Source organism: Gobius niger, assembly GCF_951799975.1.
Source record: "Gobius niger genome assembly, chromosome: 21".
NCBI lineage: Eukaryota > Metazoa > Chordata > Actinopteri > Gobiiformes > Gobiidae > Gobius > Gobius niger.
This window is the reverse complement of record NC_136872.1, coordinates 27118673-27132204: the sequence shown is the minus strand read 5'-3', so window position 1 is coordinate 27132204 and position 13532 is coordinate 27118673. Positions and strand designations below refer to the sequence as shown.

Below are 13532 nucleotides of genomic sequence, written 5' to 3'. Positions count from 1 at the left end.
CAGATTGTGGAAGTGTGGTTTGTCAGAGATCAGCTGTTCCTCTCTGGCCTCAGCTCTGAAGTCCAACCCCTCACATCTCACTGAGCTGGACCTGAAGGATAACAGTCTGTCTGACTCAGGAGTGTCTCATCTGTGTGGTTTTCTACAAATGTCAGACTGTCGTCTGCAGATTCTCAGGTCAGTTCACTGTCTCTGTGTCAGGGCTCAAGACAAAAATAATGAATTTCCAGACAATAAAAACTTAGAGGTTTTATCCATAGACTTTTAGAATATATTAACACATTGAGTGCCAAAAAGAAAAAAAATATATAATTTTGTTTTGTTTTATTACAAAGCGAGACAGTCTTAGCCTGGCCTGAGTCAGACTGATCCTCATGTTCACAGATTCATGGGGGAAACAGTCTGGAATTGTGTGATTTGAATCTCGCTGACTCCGGCAAAACCAAGACGAGCCAATCATAGCGCGGGAGCTCTGTGTGTCGTCTTCTGTGCTAGGATTTACCATCAAACTCCTCCGGCCGTGACCAAAACAGTGAAGATGGCGACACAACAGTTCATCGTGTGTTTTCAAAGCCCTGCCCAGTGGCCCCGCCCAGTGGCCCCGCCCAGCGGTCCTGCAGCAGCTCAGTGTCAGACAGAGGAGGGAGAGCAGAGGGATCTCCTGCACAGAACATCTCCTCACCTTGTGCTTCAGATGCTCTTTAGTTTTTTATCCGTCGGCCTCATAATCACAGACCAATGAGGTCGACAAGCCGACAGTTTATGATCTAAACATAAACCTTGTGTCAGACGCGAGCGCTGTTTACTGCGAGTCACCACCGCGTCCTCGGCAACGTGTTTTTGTAACAATATTTCAGCTCCATGTTCTCTTCAAACAACGTGAAACTCAGGCCCAGACATTCTCAATAGTCCATGTTCTTTTCTTGAAGAGTGAAATGAGGGAGACAGTTGTGTTTCATAAAACACACAATATTTGATCAAACTAGCCTCTGTTTAGCTTAGGATTTCTGAGGAACCGAGACACGTAGAATGAAAGTGTTTCCACCTCCTGAGAGCTGAGAGTCTCAGCTTTCAAACGAGCCACAGCCTGTGTCCATAACTAAAACACAGAATACACTGTGGTGCTACAAATATCATGAAAAATGGTCTGGATTGTTGGCACTCAATGTGTTAAATGCCATTTTAAAAATAATCACAAAATAAATGAAATATTTTCATCTATTTATACTTTTTATACATTAAGATTTGTATATTGTTCAAACTATATTTTAGAAAAGAATTAGACTTTAAACAATTTGTGGAAAAGTTTGTTGTTTTAAATTATTAACTCTTCAGTTTAAATTCATGACTTTTATTATTCAAGATGTGTCTTTGTGTTTGTTTGATCTGTTTTATCTCTGGACTTTAAGAACTTTATTTATTTATGTATTTATTTTATTCAGATTGAGTGACTGTGGTTTGACAGAGATCAGCTGTTCCTCTCTGGCCTCAGCTCTGAAGTCCAACCCCTCACATCTCACTGAGCTGGACCTGTGGGACAACGGTCTGAGTGACTCAGACCTGATGGAGCTCTGGGTCCTCAAACTGAGCCCTGACTGTCGACTGGAGACACTGAGGTGAGTCCAGACTTTATCAGACTGTTCTGAACCTGGAACATTTTCTATTTTCTAAAAACACTGAGGCTGTTGGAGTTTGTTTTAAAGAGTTTTTTAATCTTAAATCCATTCTATCATTAAAGGTTATTTATGAAGATCAAGTGTTAACCATGTTATTACGTTATATCCTTATGAAAAACAGACCTGGAGTGAGTTTAGTTTCAATAATCATCATATTCAGTTTATCTCCGTCTTCCTCAGTCACACCAGCCCACACTCCGATACACGGGAGATTTAACTGTTTTAAAAGACTTTATTATTTTTCATTGTCTTTCCAGATTAATTATTGTGAATAATAATAAGTTGTAATAAATAATTCCTGATTTCTGCTTCTCCACAGCTGGAGATCTTTTTATTGATGAGCTCCAGATCAGACGCCTCAGTCTGAGTCCAGGAGAATAAACAGAAGGATCCAGGATCACGGCTCAGAGGAACAGGTCTGAGCTCCATCAAGAACCTGGAGACAAAGAGAAGAAAGTGAAGTCCTTCAGACTCTCCAGGCGTCTGATCCTGGAGCTTTTATCTGTTTGACTTATCGATATTATTACATTGATCTGATATTATGTAAGATATAAACTGTCCTGGTTGTTTGGCTTAATTCACATCAGGGTTTTGTCTTTTGATTCTTTGTTGATAATTGTTCTTCTTCTTTGTCTCTTTCCAAAACTGCATCATCTCTGTCACTGCAGTAAATTCTTACAAAACTATCATTTTACCTCTGAGGAACAAAAAGGATCTGATGTTTCTGATTAAACTGTCTCCAACACGGAGCATTTCAATGTTTTATCACTAACTCGTTATAATGAACCAGAACATAAACGTCAGAGACTGGACCACAGTGTTTAAAACAGAACTTAAAGGTTGAACCAGTCATGTGACCTCTGACCTCATGTTTTACGTCTCAGGTTTGATTGTGTTTTGATCTGTTGTCTTTAATGTTGTACATGTTTGTATTTTCTTATGTTGCATATTTACATTTATGTTCATTAATATGTATTCCCCCTTGAAGTAAAAATAAAAACATAATTTTGTGATTTAAGGAATCCTGTGTCCACTAAAATACACGTCATGTATCATTAGTTCAACTGCAAATGTGTTTTTGAAAATGATTCATCTGCTTCATCATGTTTTGGCTCCATTCTGAATCGTTACAAAAGTCTCAAACTGATGTATAAGTTTCCTCCTGTTCCCCTGCAGCGTCTGACTTTTACCACAGAGAGATAGCGCCCTCTAGTGGCCGAACACGTTCCTGTTTTACTGAGGGGCAGATCGTTTCTAAAGTCACAGCCTGCACACAAACCTGGGCTGCATCTGAAACGAGCAGATTGGTCAGAGCTCTTACGCCAAACCGGATGTGCGTCAGCGTCCGCCATGACAAGAAGCTTCCGAATTGGTCTGTTAGTTAGGAAGTAGTTAGGAAAAGGGACCTCTGATGCTAACTATCATAGCCACTTTAGCATAGGGACCTCTGGTGCTAACTATCATAGCCACTTTAGCATAGGGACCTCTGATGCTAACTATCATAGCCACTTTAGCATAGGGACCTCTGGTGCTAACTATCATAGCCACTTTAGCATAGGGACCTCTGGTGCTAACTATCATAGCCACTTTAGCATAGTGACCTCTGATGCTAACTATCATAGCCACTTTAGCATAGGGACCTCTGGTGCTAACTATCATAGCCACTTTAGCATAGGGACCTCTGGTGCTAACTATCATAGCCACTTTAGCATAGGGACCTCTGGTGCCAACTATCATAGCCACTTTAGCATAGGGACCTCTGGTGCTAACTATCATAGCCACTTTAGCATAGGGACCTCTGGTGCTAACTATCATAGCCACTTTAGCATAGGGACCTCTGGTGCTAACTATATTGTAAGGCGTAATAATACCAGTAATTTGGCATCCTCACAGTAAAGTGAAGATTACTGTGCGGATGCCAAACTACTCCTGGTATTATTACGCCTTACAATATAGTTCCCCCTTTTATCCGCTTAGAAAATCCACATTGTTCAATTGTGTGTAATTATACTTTGTAGTGGAACACTTCACGTAACCATATTTAAATAGGGAAAACGTGGAAGAGCTTGGTAGCTTCTATCTTGACCTGTTTGAGCTATAGAGGAGAGAGGGAGAGGCTAAATGCTAACGCCGTCTGCGCTGTGTTTACGTGACTGAAGATCAGACAGGTCCTAAAGAACTCGTCAAAGCTCAGGTAAGAACATATCTCAGTATGTAAAAACGGTGGTGCTTGATATTCACTTTTTGCAGATTAGTTCATAAAAGAAAAGAAAATGCTCCCTAGAGCTTTATATAATTCCTGATTCTGTCCACTGGAAGCGAATATTGGCAGAGAGTTCATATAAACAGTTTATTGCCGTCATCAGTGGAAGGTTTCACAAACTACACATTTGCTTCAGTGCACTGAGGGAACATGAGACTAAAATAATCAGGTTAAAAACATTTGCACTATAACGAGTTCTGAGACAGTGGTCTTGGTCGATCCAAAGTAGAAAACCTCGTACCTGGGTTTCTCTGCAGGTTAGAAGGTCAGGTTTTAGCTTCATCCCCAAAAAATACATCACACAATGAAATGAACTTTCCTCACAACTAGGAGTTTGTTTTAGTTCAATCGTGCAACATGAAACAAACATATGACTTAGATAAATAGATACATAAGTTACTACATTCATGAGTCTGATGGTGGAGGGGAGGAGACTTCCTGTGGGGGGAATAGTCCGTGTCCAGGGTGGGAGGGGCCAGCTGTGATCTGAGGAGCCAATCACCAGACAAAGATCTGCACCTCACAGCGATGGAGTTGAGGATGGACTCTGAAGGACAGAACTGCACTGACACCGGCAGCTCGAGCTTCTCTGATGAGGTCCAGGGTTATGGTGGCGTTCAGGGCGGGGGGGGGGGGGGCCATCAGGGTGAGGGGTCGTCATCATCAGCTCCAGGGTATTTGTTCTGCACCACCTCCTGTAAACAGAATCATCACAGTTCATCTGCACAACAGTCCAAACATCCTGATCTATCAATGCTAACACATTAAATCTTACTCAGAACGCTGCTTCTCAGACTTTTCCTGGTGTGGCCTCACCTTTAGTCGTGCAGTAGATGTTGGGCTCAGACTCACCTTTAGTCGTACAGTAGATGTTGGGCTTGATCAGACTCACCTTTAGTCGTGCAGTAGGTGTTGGGCTTGATCAGACTCACCTTTAGTCGTGCAGTAGATGTTGGGCTCGATCAGACTCACCTTTAGTCGTGCAGTAGATGTTGGGCTCGATCAGACTCACCTTTAGTCGTGCAGTAGGTGTTGGGCTCGATCAGACTCACCTTTAGTCGTGCAGTAGATTTTGGGCTTGAACAGACTCACCTTTAGTCGTGCAGTATATGTTGGGCTCGATCAGACTCACCTTTAGTCGTACAGTAGGTGTTGGGCTTGATCAGACTCACCTTTAGTCGTGCAGTAGGTGTTGGGCTCGAACAGACTCACCTTTAGTCGTACAGTAGGTGTTGGGCTTGATCAGACTCACATTTAGTCGTACAGCAGATGTTGGGCTTGAACAGACTCACCTTTAGTCGTGCAGTAGATGTTGGGCTCGAACAGACTCACCTTTAGTCGTACAGTAGGTGTTGGGCTTGATCAGACTCACATTTAGTCGTGCAGTAGATGTTGGGCTCGATCAGACTCACCTTTAGTCGTACAGTAGGTGTTGGGCTCGATCAGACTCACCTTTAGTCGTACAGTAGGTGTTGGGCTTGATCAGACTCACATTTAGTCGTGCAGTAGATGTTGGGCTCGATCAGACTCACCTTTAGTCGTACAGTAGGTGTTGGGCTCGATCAGACTCACCTTTAGTCGTACAGTAGGTGTTGGGCTTGATCAGACTCACATTTAGTCGTGCAGTAGATGTTGGGCTCGATCAGACTCACCTTTAGTCGTACAGTAGGTGTTGGGCTCGATCAGACTCACCTTTAGTCGTACAGTAGGTGTTGGGCTTTAAGACTCACCTATAGTCGTGCAGTAGATGTTGGGCTCGATCAGACTCACCTTTAGTCGTGCAGTAGGTGTTGGGCTCGATCAGACTCACCTTTAGTCGTGCAGTAGATGTTGGGCTCGATCAGACTCACCTTTAGTCGTGCAGTAGATGTTGGGCTTGATCAGACTCACATTTAGTCGTGCAGTAGATGTTGGGCTCGATCAGACTCACCTTTAGTCGTACAGTAGGTGTTGGGCTCAGACTCACCTTTAGTCGTACAGTAGGTGTTGGGCTTGATCAGACTCACCTTTAGTCGTGCAGTAGGTGTTGGGCTCGAACAGACTCACCTTTAGTCGTGCAGTAGATGTTGGGCTCGATCAGACTCACCTTTATCCGTGCAGTAGGTGTTGGGCTCGATCAGACTCACCTTTAGTCGTGCAGTAGGTGTTGGGCTCTTACGGCTGTACGGACTGAAACTGCACCAAGTCCTCGGTGATGATGGGGGAGAGTATCTGGGTGAGGGCCGAGGCAGGGCAATCATCAGCTCCAGGTCATTTGTTCTGCCCCCTGACACCAGCCGATCCACCTCCTGTACACAGAGTCATCACAGTTCATTGACAAACCCCATTCATCTGCACAATAGTCCAAACGTTACAGTCAAAGCTAACTGTAGAGCTACTTATAACTAATACTGAGTGATGAATGTTCTACAGCTAATCTGGAAATAGATTTGAGAAGAGAAGTGTAAAAACAAATCTAATTTCAGAAATAAACGTTAAATGTGTCCGGTTCAGAGAGTTCAACAAGGTTTACAGCCTTTAAATACTGTGTGTGTGGCAGCCTCTCATGAAGAGAGTTTAAAAGAGCCATGAGGTGCAGCAGCCGGTGTGTCTCACCTTAAGGAGGTCCAATAGGTGGTCCAGAAGGCTCCAGCAGACTCAGCTTCATCGGTCTGGAAGGTGGTGGGCTTGAACAGACTCAGCTTTGACCGTCCGCCCGGTAAGTGGTGGGCTCTGACCTTGTCCCGGCCTTTGAGGATCCATAAGGCTTGGACAGGTCTCACCCTAGAGCATACATGTCAATCTGGTCTGTGATTGACATGCAGCCCCTTCCCCAGTCGTGTTGTTTGCTAATGCTGTCAGGGAGGAGAAGACATGGCTTTTTATGAGGGCTTTCCGGTCTTTAAACTATTTTTCAACACAGAAATGAACAGAGAGGCGCTTCTGAAACATCTGAATCCCTTTCTGTCTCCATCTCTCTCAGAGAGGTAATAAAGCGCTCATTTGCTCACGACATCGAGCACAATGTTCAGTTACAAACAGAAAGGAAACTATTCAGTCACTATAAGTCTTTTGTAAGAGGAAATATTTAAATGCTGAACCTAAAGCTTGATGTTCTTTTCTTCCTCAGGAAAAAAAAACGACCGGGAGGCAGTGAGGCATTCAATGGTTGCAGGAAAAAATGTGAGAGCAGAACAGGGTTCACTATTCCACTTACTGACAAAAACAAAATTCATAAAGCTTTAAAACTTGCCTTTTCACAGCAAAAACAGCACGAGGTCTGAAACACCAGCGTATTCCAGCCGTGTGTCGGTGTATGTAGTGTTATGTATGTAGGGAGGTTTTGAAGGTTGGATGGGACTGGACCCTGTGATCGTTCATCAGCCTGAGGTCCATCTCTGAGCAGCAAACATCTCACAAGGAGCCACAATCTCTCTCACAATGACTGAAGACACGTTTCCTGATCCGACTTCCCGGCGTGAAACAAACAGGAGGAAGTTGTAGAAGAGAAGGAGCAAAGTGAGAGTGAGAGACAAAGGTTTATGGATGTGTTTGCAGAGGATGTTTAATATTAACGTGGTCACTCAGCGCTGACGTCTTCATCAGACGCTCGTCCAGCAAAGTCAGGACAAAGTTCATGCATTCATGAAGGTGAAGAAGAGGTTAGAGGAGGAGGAAGAGGGCGGAGAGTGACTAATGCAAGAGCGAACCCTGACCCGACCAGCAAAACCAGCAGCACCAGCAGCACCAGCAGCAGCAGCAGCAGCAGCAGCACCAGCAGCCACTCACCGGGACGTCTTCATCAGATGTTTCCAGCAGAGTTTACTCACCCTGAGCTCCTCTTGGTAGAAAGTCCTCAGTCCGTGATCCAGCGCTGGATTCACTGAAAGAAAATCAGTTCGTCCATAATTATCAATTAAATACAATTCTGACAGAAATGGATCTGACTTATGTAACTGTAGAAAAACAAACTCAGATGAGCCGTTATTCACCTGTTCTCTAGCGGCTCCGTCCCTTCAGCTTCATCCACTTCCATCGGGGGGGGGGGCAAACACACAGCACACACACAGCAAAACAAATGTCTCAATTTATCACAGAGTGTAGCATTAGCAGCTACACAGTAGGAGTCTAGCATTAGCGGCTACACAGTCAGAGTTTAGCATTAGCAGCTACACAGTCAGAGTTTAGCATTAGCAGCTACACAGTCAGAGCGTAGCATTAGCAGCTACAGAGTCAGAGCTTAGCATTAGCAGCTACACAGTCAGAGTTTAGCATTAGCGGCTAACTGACTGTTAGCTGCTAATGCTAAACTGAGTGTCATTATGAAAGAAGAAACATGTGACCGACCTGCTCTGGCTGAAATCCTCATGAAATGTTCCTTTGTTTCATCCAAAATCTACATCGATGTTTTTTAAATGTGTTTTTGCGTCGTCACCGTGTTGTTAATTCATAAATTGGGTTTGATAAAAGCTCGTCTTTGTATCAAATGCTTGTTTTTTTGCTAATGCTTGTTTTTTTGGTAATGATTTTTTTTTTTTTTATATTATGTTGTGTTTTATTCTACACTGTTTTGTTTTTAACCATGTTGTCACTGTAGCTCTTTGAGATTTGGTGTCAAATGTAAAGTGCATTACAAATAAAATGTATTATTATTATTATTATTTTTTTATTATATTTTTAATTATTTTTGTATTTATATTTTTTTATTTTTTTATTTTTTTCATTATTATTATTATTGTCGGCTCTAAACCTCACCTGTTCACATGATTGTATCAGAGTAAAATCAAAGCTCAGGAGCTTCTGTAGAAGCTGATGATCCTCACTCATAGACAGGAGGTTAATGGGACTGGAACCTGTGACCGTTCACACCTGGGGCTGATGTTTCCCTTTGTAAAGACTAAAGGCTAAAGGCTAAAGGCTAAAGGCTAAAGGCTAAAGGCTAAAGGCTAAAGGCTAAAGACTAAAGGCTAAAGGCTAAAGCGCCGCCTGGAGGTTTGTGGATTTATCCCAGAGAGAAAGAAAAACGTAACGAACAAAAACTATATTTTACTAAAGTCAGACGGAAACATCAGAGTCAGAGCTACGACAGGATAAAACATGAACACTAGCAACTCACCACAGGATAAAACATGAACACTAGCAACTCATCACAGGATAAAACATGAACACTAGCAACTCACCACAGGATAAAACATGAACACTAGCACCTCACCACAGGATAAAACATGAACACTAGCAACTCACCACAGGATAAAACATGAACACTAGCAACACCACAGGATAAAACATGAACACTAGCAACTCACCACAGGATAAAACATGAACACTAGCAACTCACCACAGGATAAAACATGAACACTAGCAACTCACCACAGGATAAAACATGAACACTAGCAACTCACCACAGGGTAAAACATGAACACTAGCAACTCACCACAGGGTAAAACATGAACACTAGCAACTCACCACAGGATAAAACATGAACACTAGCAACTCACCACAGGGTAAAACATGAACACTAGCAACTCACCACAGGGTAAAACATGAACACTAGCAACACCACAGGATAAAACATGAACACTAGCAACACACCAGAGGATAAAACATGAACACTAGCAACACCACAGGGTAAAACATGAACACTAGCAACACCACAGGGTAAAACATGAACACTAGCAACTCACCACAGGATAAAACATGAACACTAGCAACTCACCACAGGATAAAACATGAACACTAGCACCTCACCACAGGATAAAACATGAACACTAGCACCTCACCACAGGATAAAACATGAACACTAGCAACTCACCACAGGATAAAACATGAACACTAGCAACTCACCACAGGATAAAACATGAACACTAGCAACACCACAGGATAAAACATGAACACTAGCAACTCACCACAGGATAAAACATGAATACTAGCAACACCACAGGGTAAAACATGAACACTAGCAACACCACAGGGTAAAACATGAACACTAGCAACTCACCACAGGATAAAACATGAACACTAGCAACTCACCACAGGATAAAACATGAACACTAGCAACACCACAGGATAAAACATGAACACTAGCAACTCACCACAGGATAAAACATGAACACTAGCAACTCACCACAGGGTGAAACATGAACACTAGCAACTCACCACAGGATAAAACATGAACACTAGCAACTCACCACAGGGTAAAACATGAACACTAGCAACTCACCACAGGATAAAACATGAACACTAGCAACTCACCACAGGATAAAACATGAACACTAGCAACTCACCACAGGATAAAACATGAACACTAGCAACTCACCACAGGATAAAACATGAACACTAGCACCTCACCACAGGATAAAACATGAATACTAGCAACACCACAGGACAAAACATGAACACTAGCACCTCGGCCTGTACGATGTGTTGCTAAACATTGATCTCACAGTGACTGAAGACACGTTTCCTGATCCGACTTCCCGGCGTGAAACAAACAGGAGGAAGTTGTAGAAGAGAAGGAGCAAAGTGAGAGTGAGAGACAAAGGTTTATGGATGTGTTTGCAGAGGATGTTTAATATTAACGTGGTCACTCAGCGCTGACGTCTTCATCAGACGCTCGTCCAGCAAAGTCAGGACAAAGTTCATGCATTCATGAAGGTGAAGAAGAGGTTAGAGGAGGAGGAAGAGGGCGGAAAGTGACTAATGCAAGAGCGAACCCTGACCCGACCAGCAGCACCAGCAGCACCAGCAGCACCAGCAGCACCAGCAGCACCAGCAGCACCAGCAGCACCAGCAGCACCAGCAGCACCAGCAGCACCAGCAGCACCAGCAGCCACTCACCGGGACGTCTTCATCAGATGTTTGACTTTACTCACCTCCTCAGATCCAGCGCTGGATTCTCTGAAAGAAAAGCATCGACTTCTCACAATCTGGACCAGGGAAGTATTTATCGACAGGTCAGTTTAAGGTTTAGGGTCAAAGTTGAGACACTTCACTAAATGAGCACGTGAGCAACAGAACTAAAGGAAGTATATTAGTATTAGTTTAGGCCCAAAAAAAATCACATGTAGGTCAGTGTTTTTTTCTGATTTTGTTCATTTTGCTTTTATTGTTGGTTCTGGTAAAGACAGAAACCACCACCAAAGCAAAAAGTGTCTCTGTTCTTTGTTTATTTCCTTCGGTTTGACGGAACGACGCAGCTCCTGACGCAAAGTTAAACCTCTTCCCAGGGGCGGACTGGCCATGTGTCCATTCTGGAAGATCACAGAAGGGCCACCAGTTTAAATCTTCTCCTTAACCTCTTAAACCCCCGCCTTAACCGAGCTTTACCCAAATCTAAGAGCTTAAAAGCAAAGCATCAAAATGGCAACGAGTGAGCCAGAAAAGCAACAAAAATGTGACAAGAAACTGACGAAAACACAACAAAAAGCCACAAAAAAGTAATGAAAAAACAACAAAAACATGCTGCAACAACGTGACAAAAGGGTACAATCACTTTTGTAGGTCTGAGCTTTCAAATGAGGCGTTATACCTTTAGATTTGGGTAAAACCGAACATGAGGAAATGCACTGGGTTAAGACGGGAGGTAAGAGGTTCACATACGTCTTTGTAAAAGTGCTGCATTTAGAGCCCAGGGCCCTTTTTCAGTCCCAGTCCGGCCCTGCCTCTCCCCCCCAACCCCCCCCCCGCCTGAACCCAGCACAGTTTCTCCTGTTTAAACTCACCCCAAACTATCAAAGCTTTAAGAAAAAAAGCATCAATATAGTGACGGAAATGAAGAAGAAAACGAACAAAAACAGCTTAGCTTTCAAATGAGGCGTTTCACTGTTGTTCTACAGTGGAGAAGCTTTAGTCAGTTTCATTAGAAGATCAGAAGTTTGGCTCTTACCTGCAGTCCTCTGGTCTGCTGCTCCACCAGGGCGTGGCTCCACAGGTGTCCGGGCGTCACCGCTAATGAGGTGGAAAACACACGTGGAACTTTCCGGTAGCTGGGTGTTCTTCCGGTGAGGGGAGAGGAGGAACAGCCTCACCTGTTTCCATCAGTAAAGAGGACCTTCATAATAAAAGCGCACTTCCTGTCGAACAAACTTTCACAACAAATGTTCTATAGGCCAAACAAAAGGAGCCACCGCCCCCTGCTGTATCGCGTATGCAACAACACAATGTCCTAATATAGAACATTTAACCTCTTAACTCCCGCCTGAACCCAGAGGATCTTTTTCCTCACGGCATCACGTTTTTTCCATCATTTTTTTTTGTTGAGTTTTCAACTCATTTATGTAACTTTTTTGTCATTTTTATCACATTTTTTGTTTGTTTTTTATCACATTTTTGTCAAATTTGTGTCATTTTTTGGTCATTTTTTTATCACATTTTTGTCATTTTTTTTCTTATTTTGTGTCACATTTTTTTCATTTTTTGTCAATTTTTTTGTGATTTTTTTGTCGAATTAAAAAAATAAATAAATCACATTTTTAGTCAAATTTTCTAAATTTTTTCTCATTTTTTTGTCACATTTTTTTTTTACTTTTTCGGATTTTTTTGTTTTTTTGGTCAAATTTTTGTCACGTTTTTGTCACATTTTTTTTATTTTTTTTTTATTTTTTGTCACATTTTTTTTATTTTTTCGTTATTTTTTGTAACATTTTTTTTATTTTTTCGTTATTTTTTGTCACATTTTTTTCATTTTTTCGTCAATTTTTTTTGTCAAATTTTTTGTCATTTTTTGGTCAATATTTATCACATTTTTGTCATTTTTTGTCACATTTTGTCATTTTTTCTTCCTTTTTTTTAATCCATTTTTTGTAATTTTTTGTCACATTTTTTTTCATTTTTTCTCCAATTTTTGGTCGCTTTGTCAATGTTTCTCACTTTTTCGTCACTTTTTTGTCGTTTCTATCATTGTTTTCGTCTCAGTTTTGTTGCTTTTTTCCAGAAGCTTTTGGATTGGGGTAAAGCCAACCTGGAGAAAATGTGCTCGGTTCAGGCGGGGGTTAAGGGTTAAACCTCTTAACCCCCGCCTGAACCGAGCACATTCTCCTCCAGTTTGGCTTTACCCAAATCTAAAAACTTCCAGAAAAAAGCAACAAAAACAAGGATGAAACGTGACGGTAGAAAAGAGCCAAGAATAAAGAATCACCAGGACATTTTCAAAAGTGTTTATTGAAAATGAAGGGGTTTAAAAACTAAGAAATGTGTGGAACAAGAATATGGAAGAAAAATGTAAATAAATATTAAATACAGAAGTAGTTCTTGCAGCGTCTGACAAGAGGAATCACAATTTAATTCAGTTTCTAATTCAAGGTTTGTCCAGATGATACAAGTTTAACTGCTGAGCTACAGCCCATTGAAACCATCAGATAAATGTTTATTGTTCTTGAGTCCTCGTCTGTACTCTGTAGTTGAAGTGTCGAACGTTTCTCCTCTTCATCCGAAAGGCTTCGTCAGCAACACCGAGGTTCAGCTCAGAAAAGGACCACAGGGAGGAGTTCAGCTTGGATTAGCCCCTCCCCCTCTACAAACAGCTACTCTCGCCTGCACATGTTTGTAGTTCTGAGTCTGAGTTTCAGTCTGAACGGCCCAGAACCCCCTCCCCACTGATGCCACAGACAGCGTGT

At 42.2% G+C, this 13532-nt stretch overlaps 1 protein-coding gene across 1 annotated transcript in view; it reads left to right on the top strand.

Moving 5' to 3' along the window:
- The window catches only part of LOC306981094 (NACHT, LRR and PYD domains-containing protein 3-like), a gene marked incomplete at both ends in the record, with an annotated part of 141002 nt that overhangs the window by 102772 nt on the left and 24698 nt on the right, over nt 1-13532 (top strand). The window contains one exon of the mRNA XM_079580644.1: nt 4-177. Within this exon, the coding sequence (XP_079436770.1) occupies nt 4-177 (174 nt within the window). The remainder of the gene's footprint in view (nt 1-3; nt 178-13532) is intronic.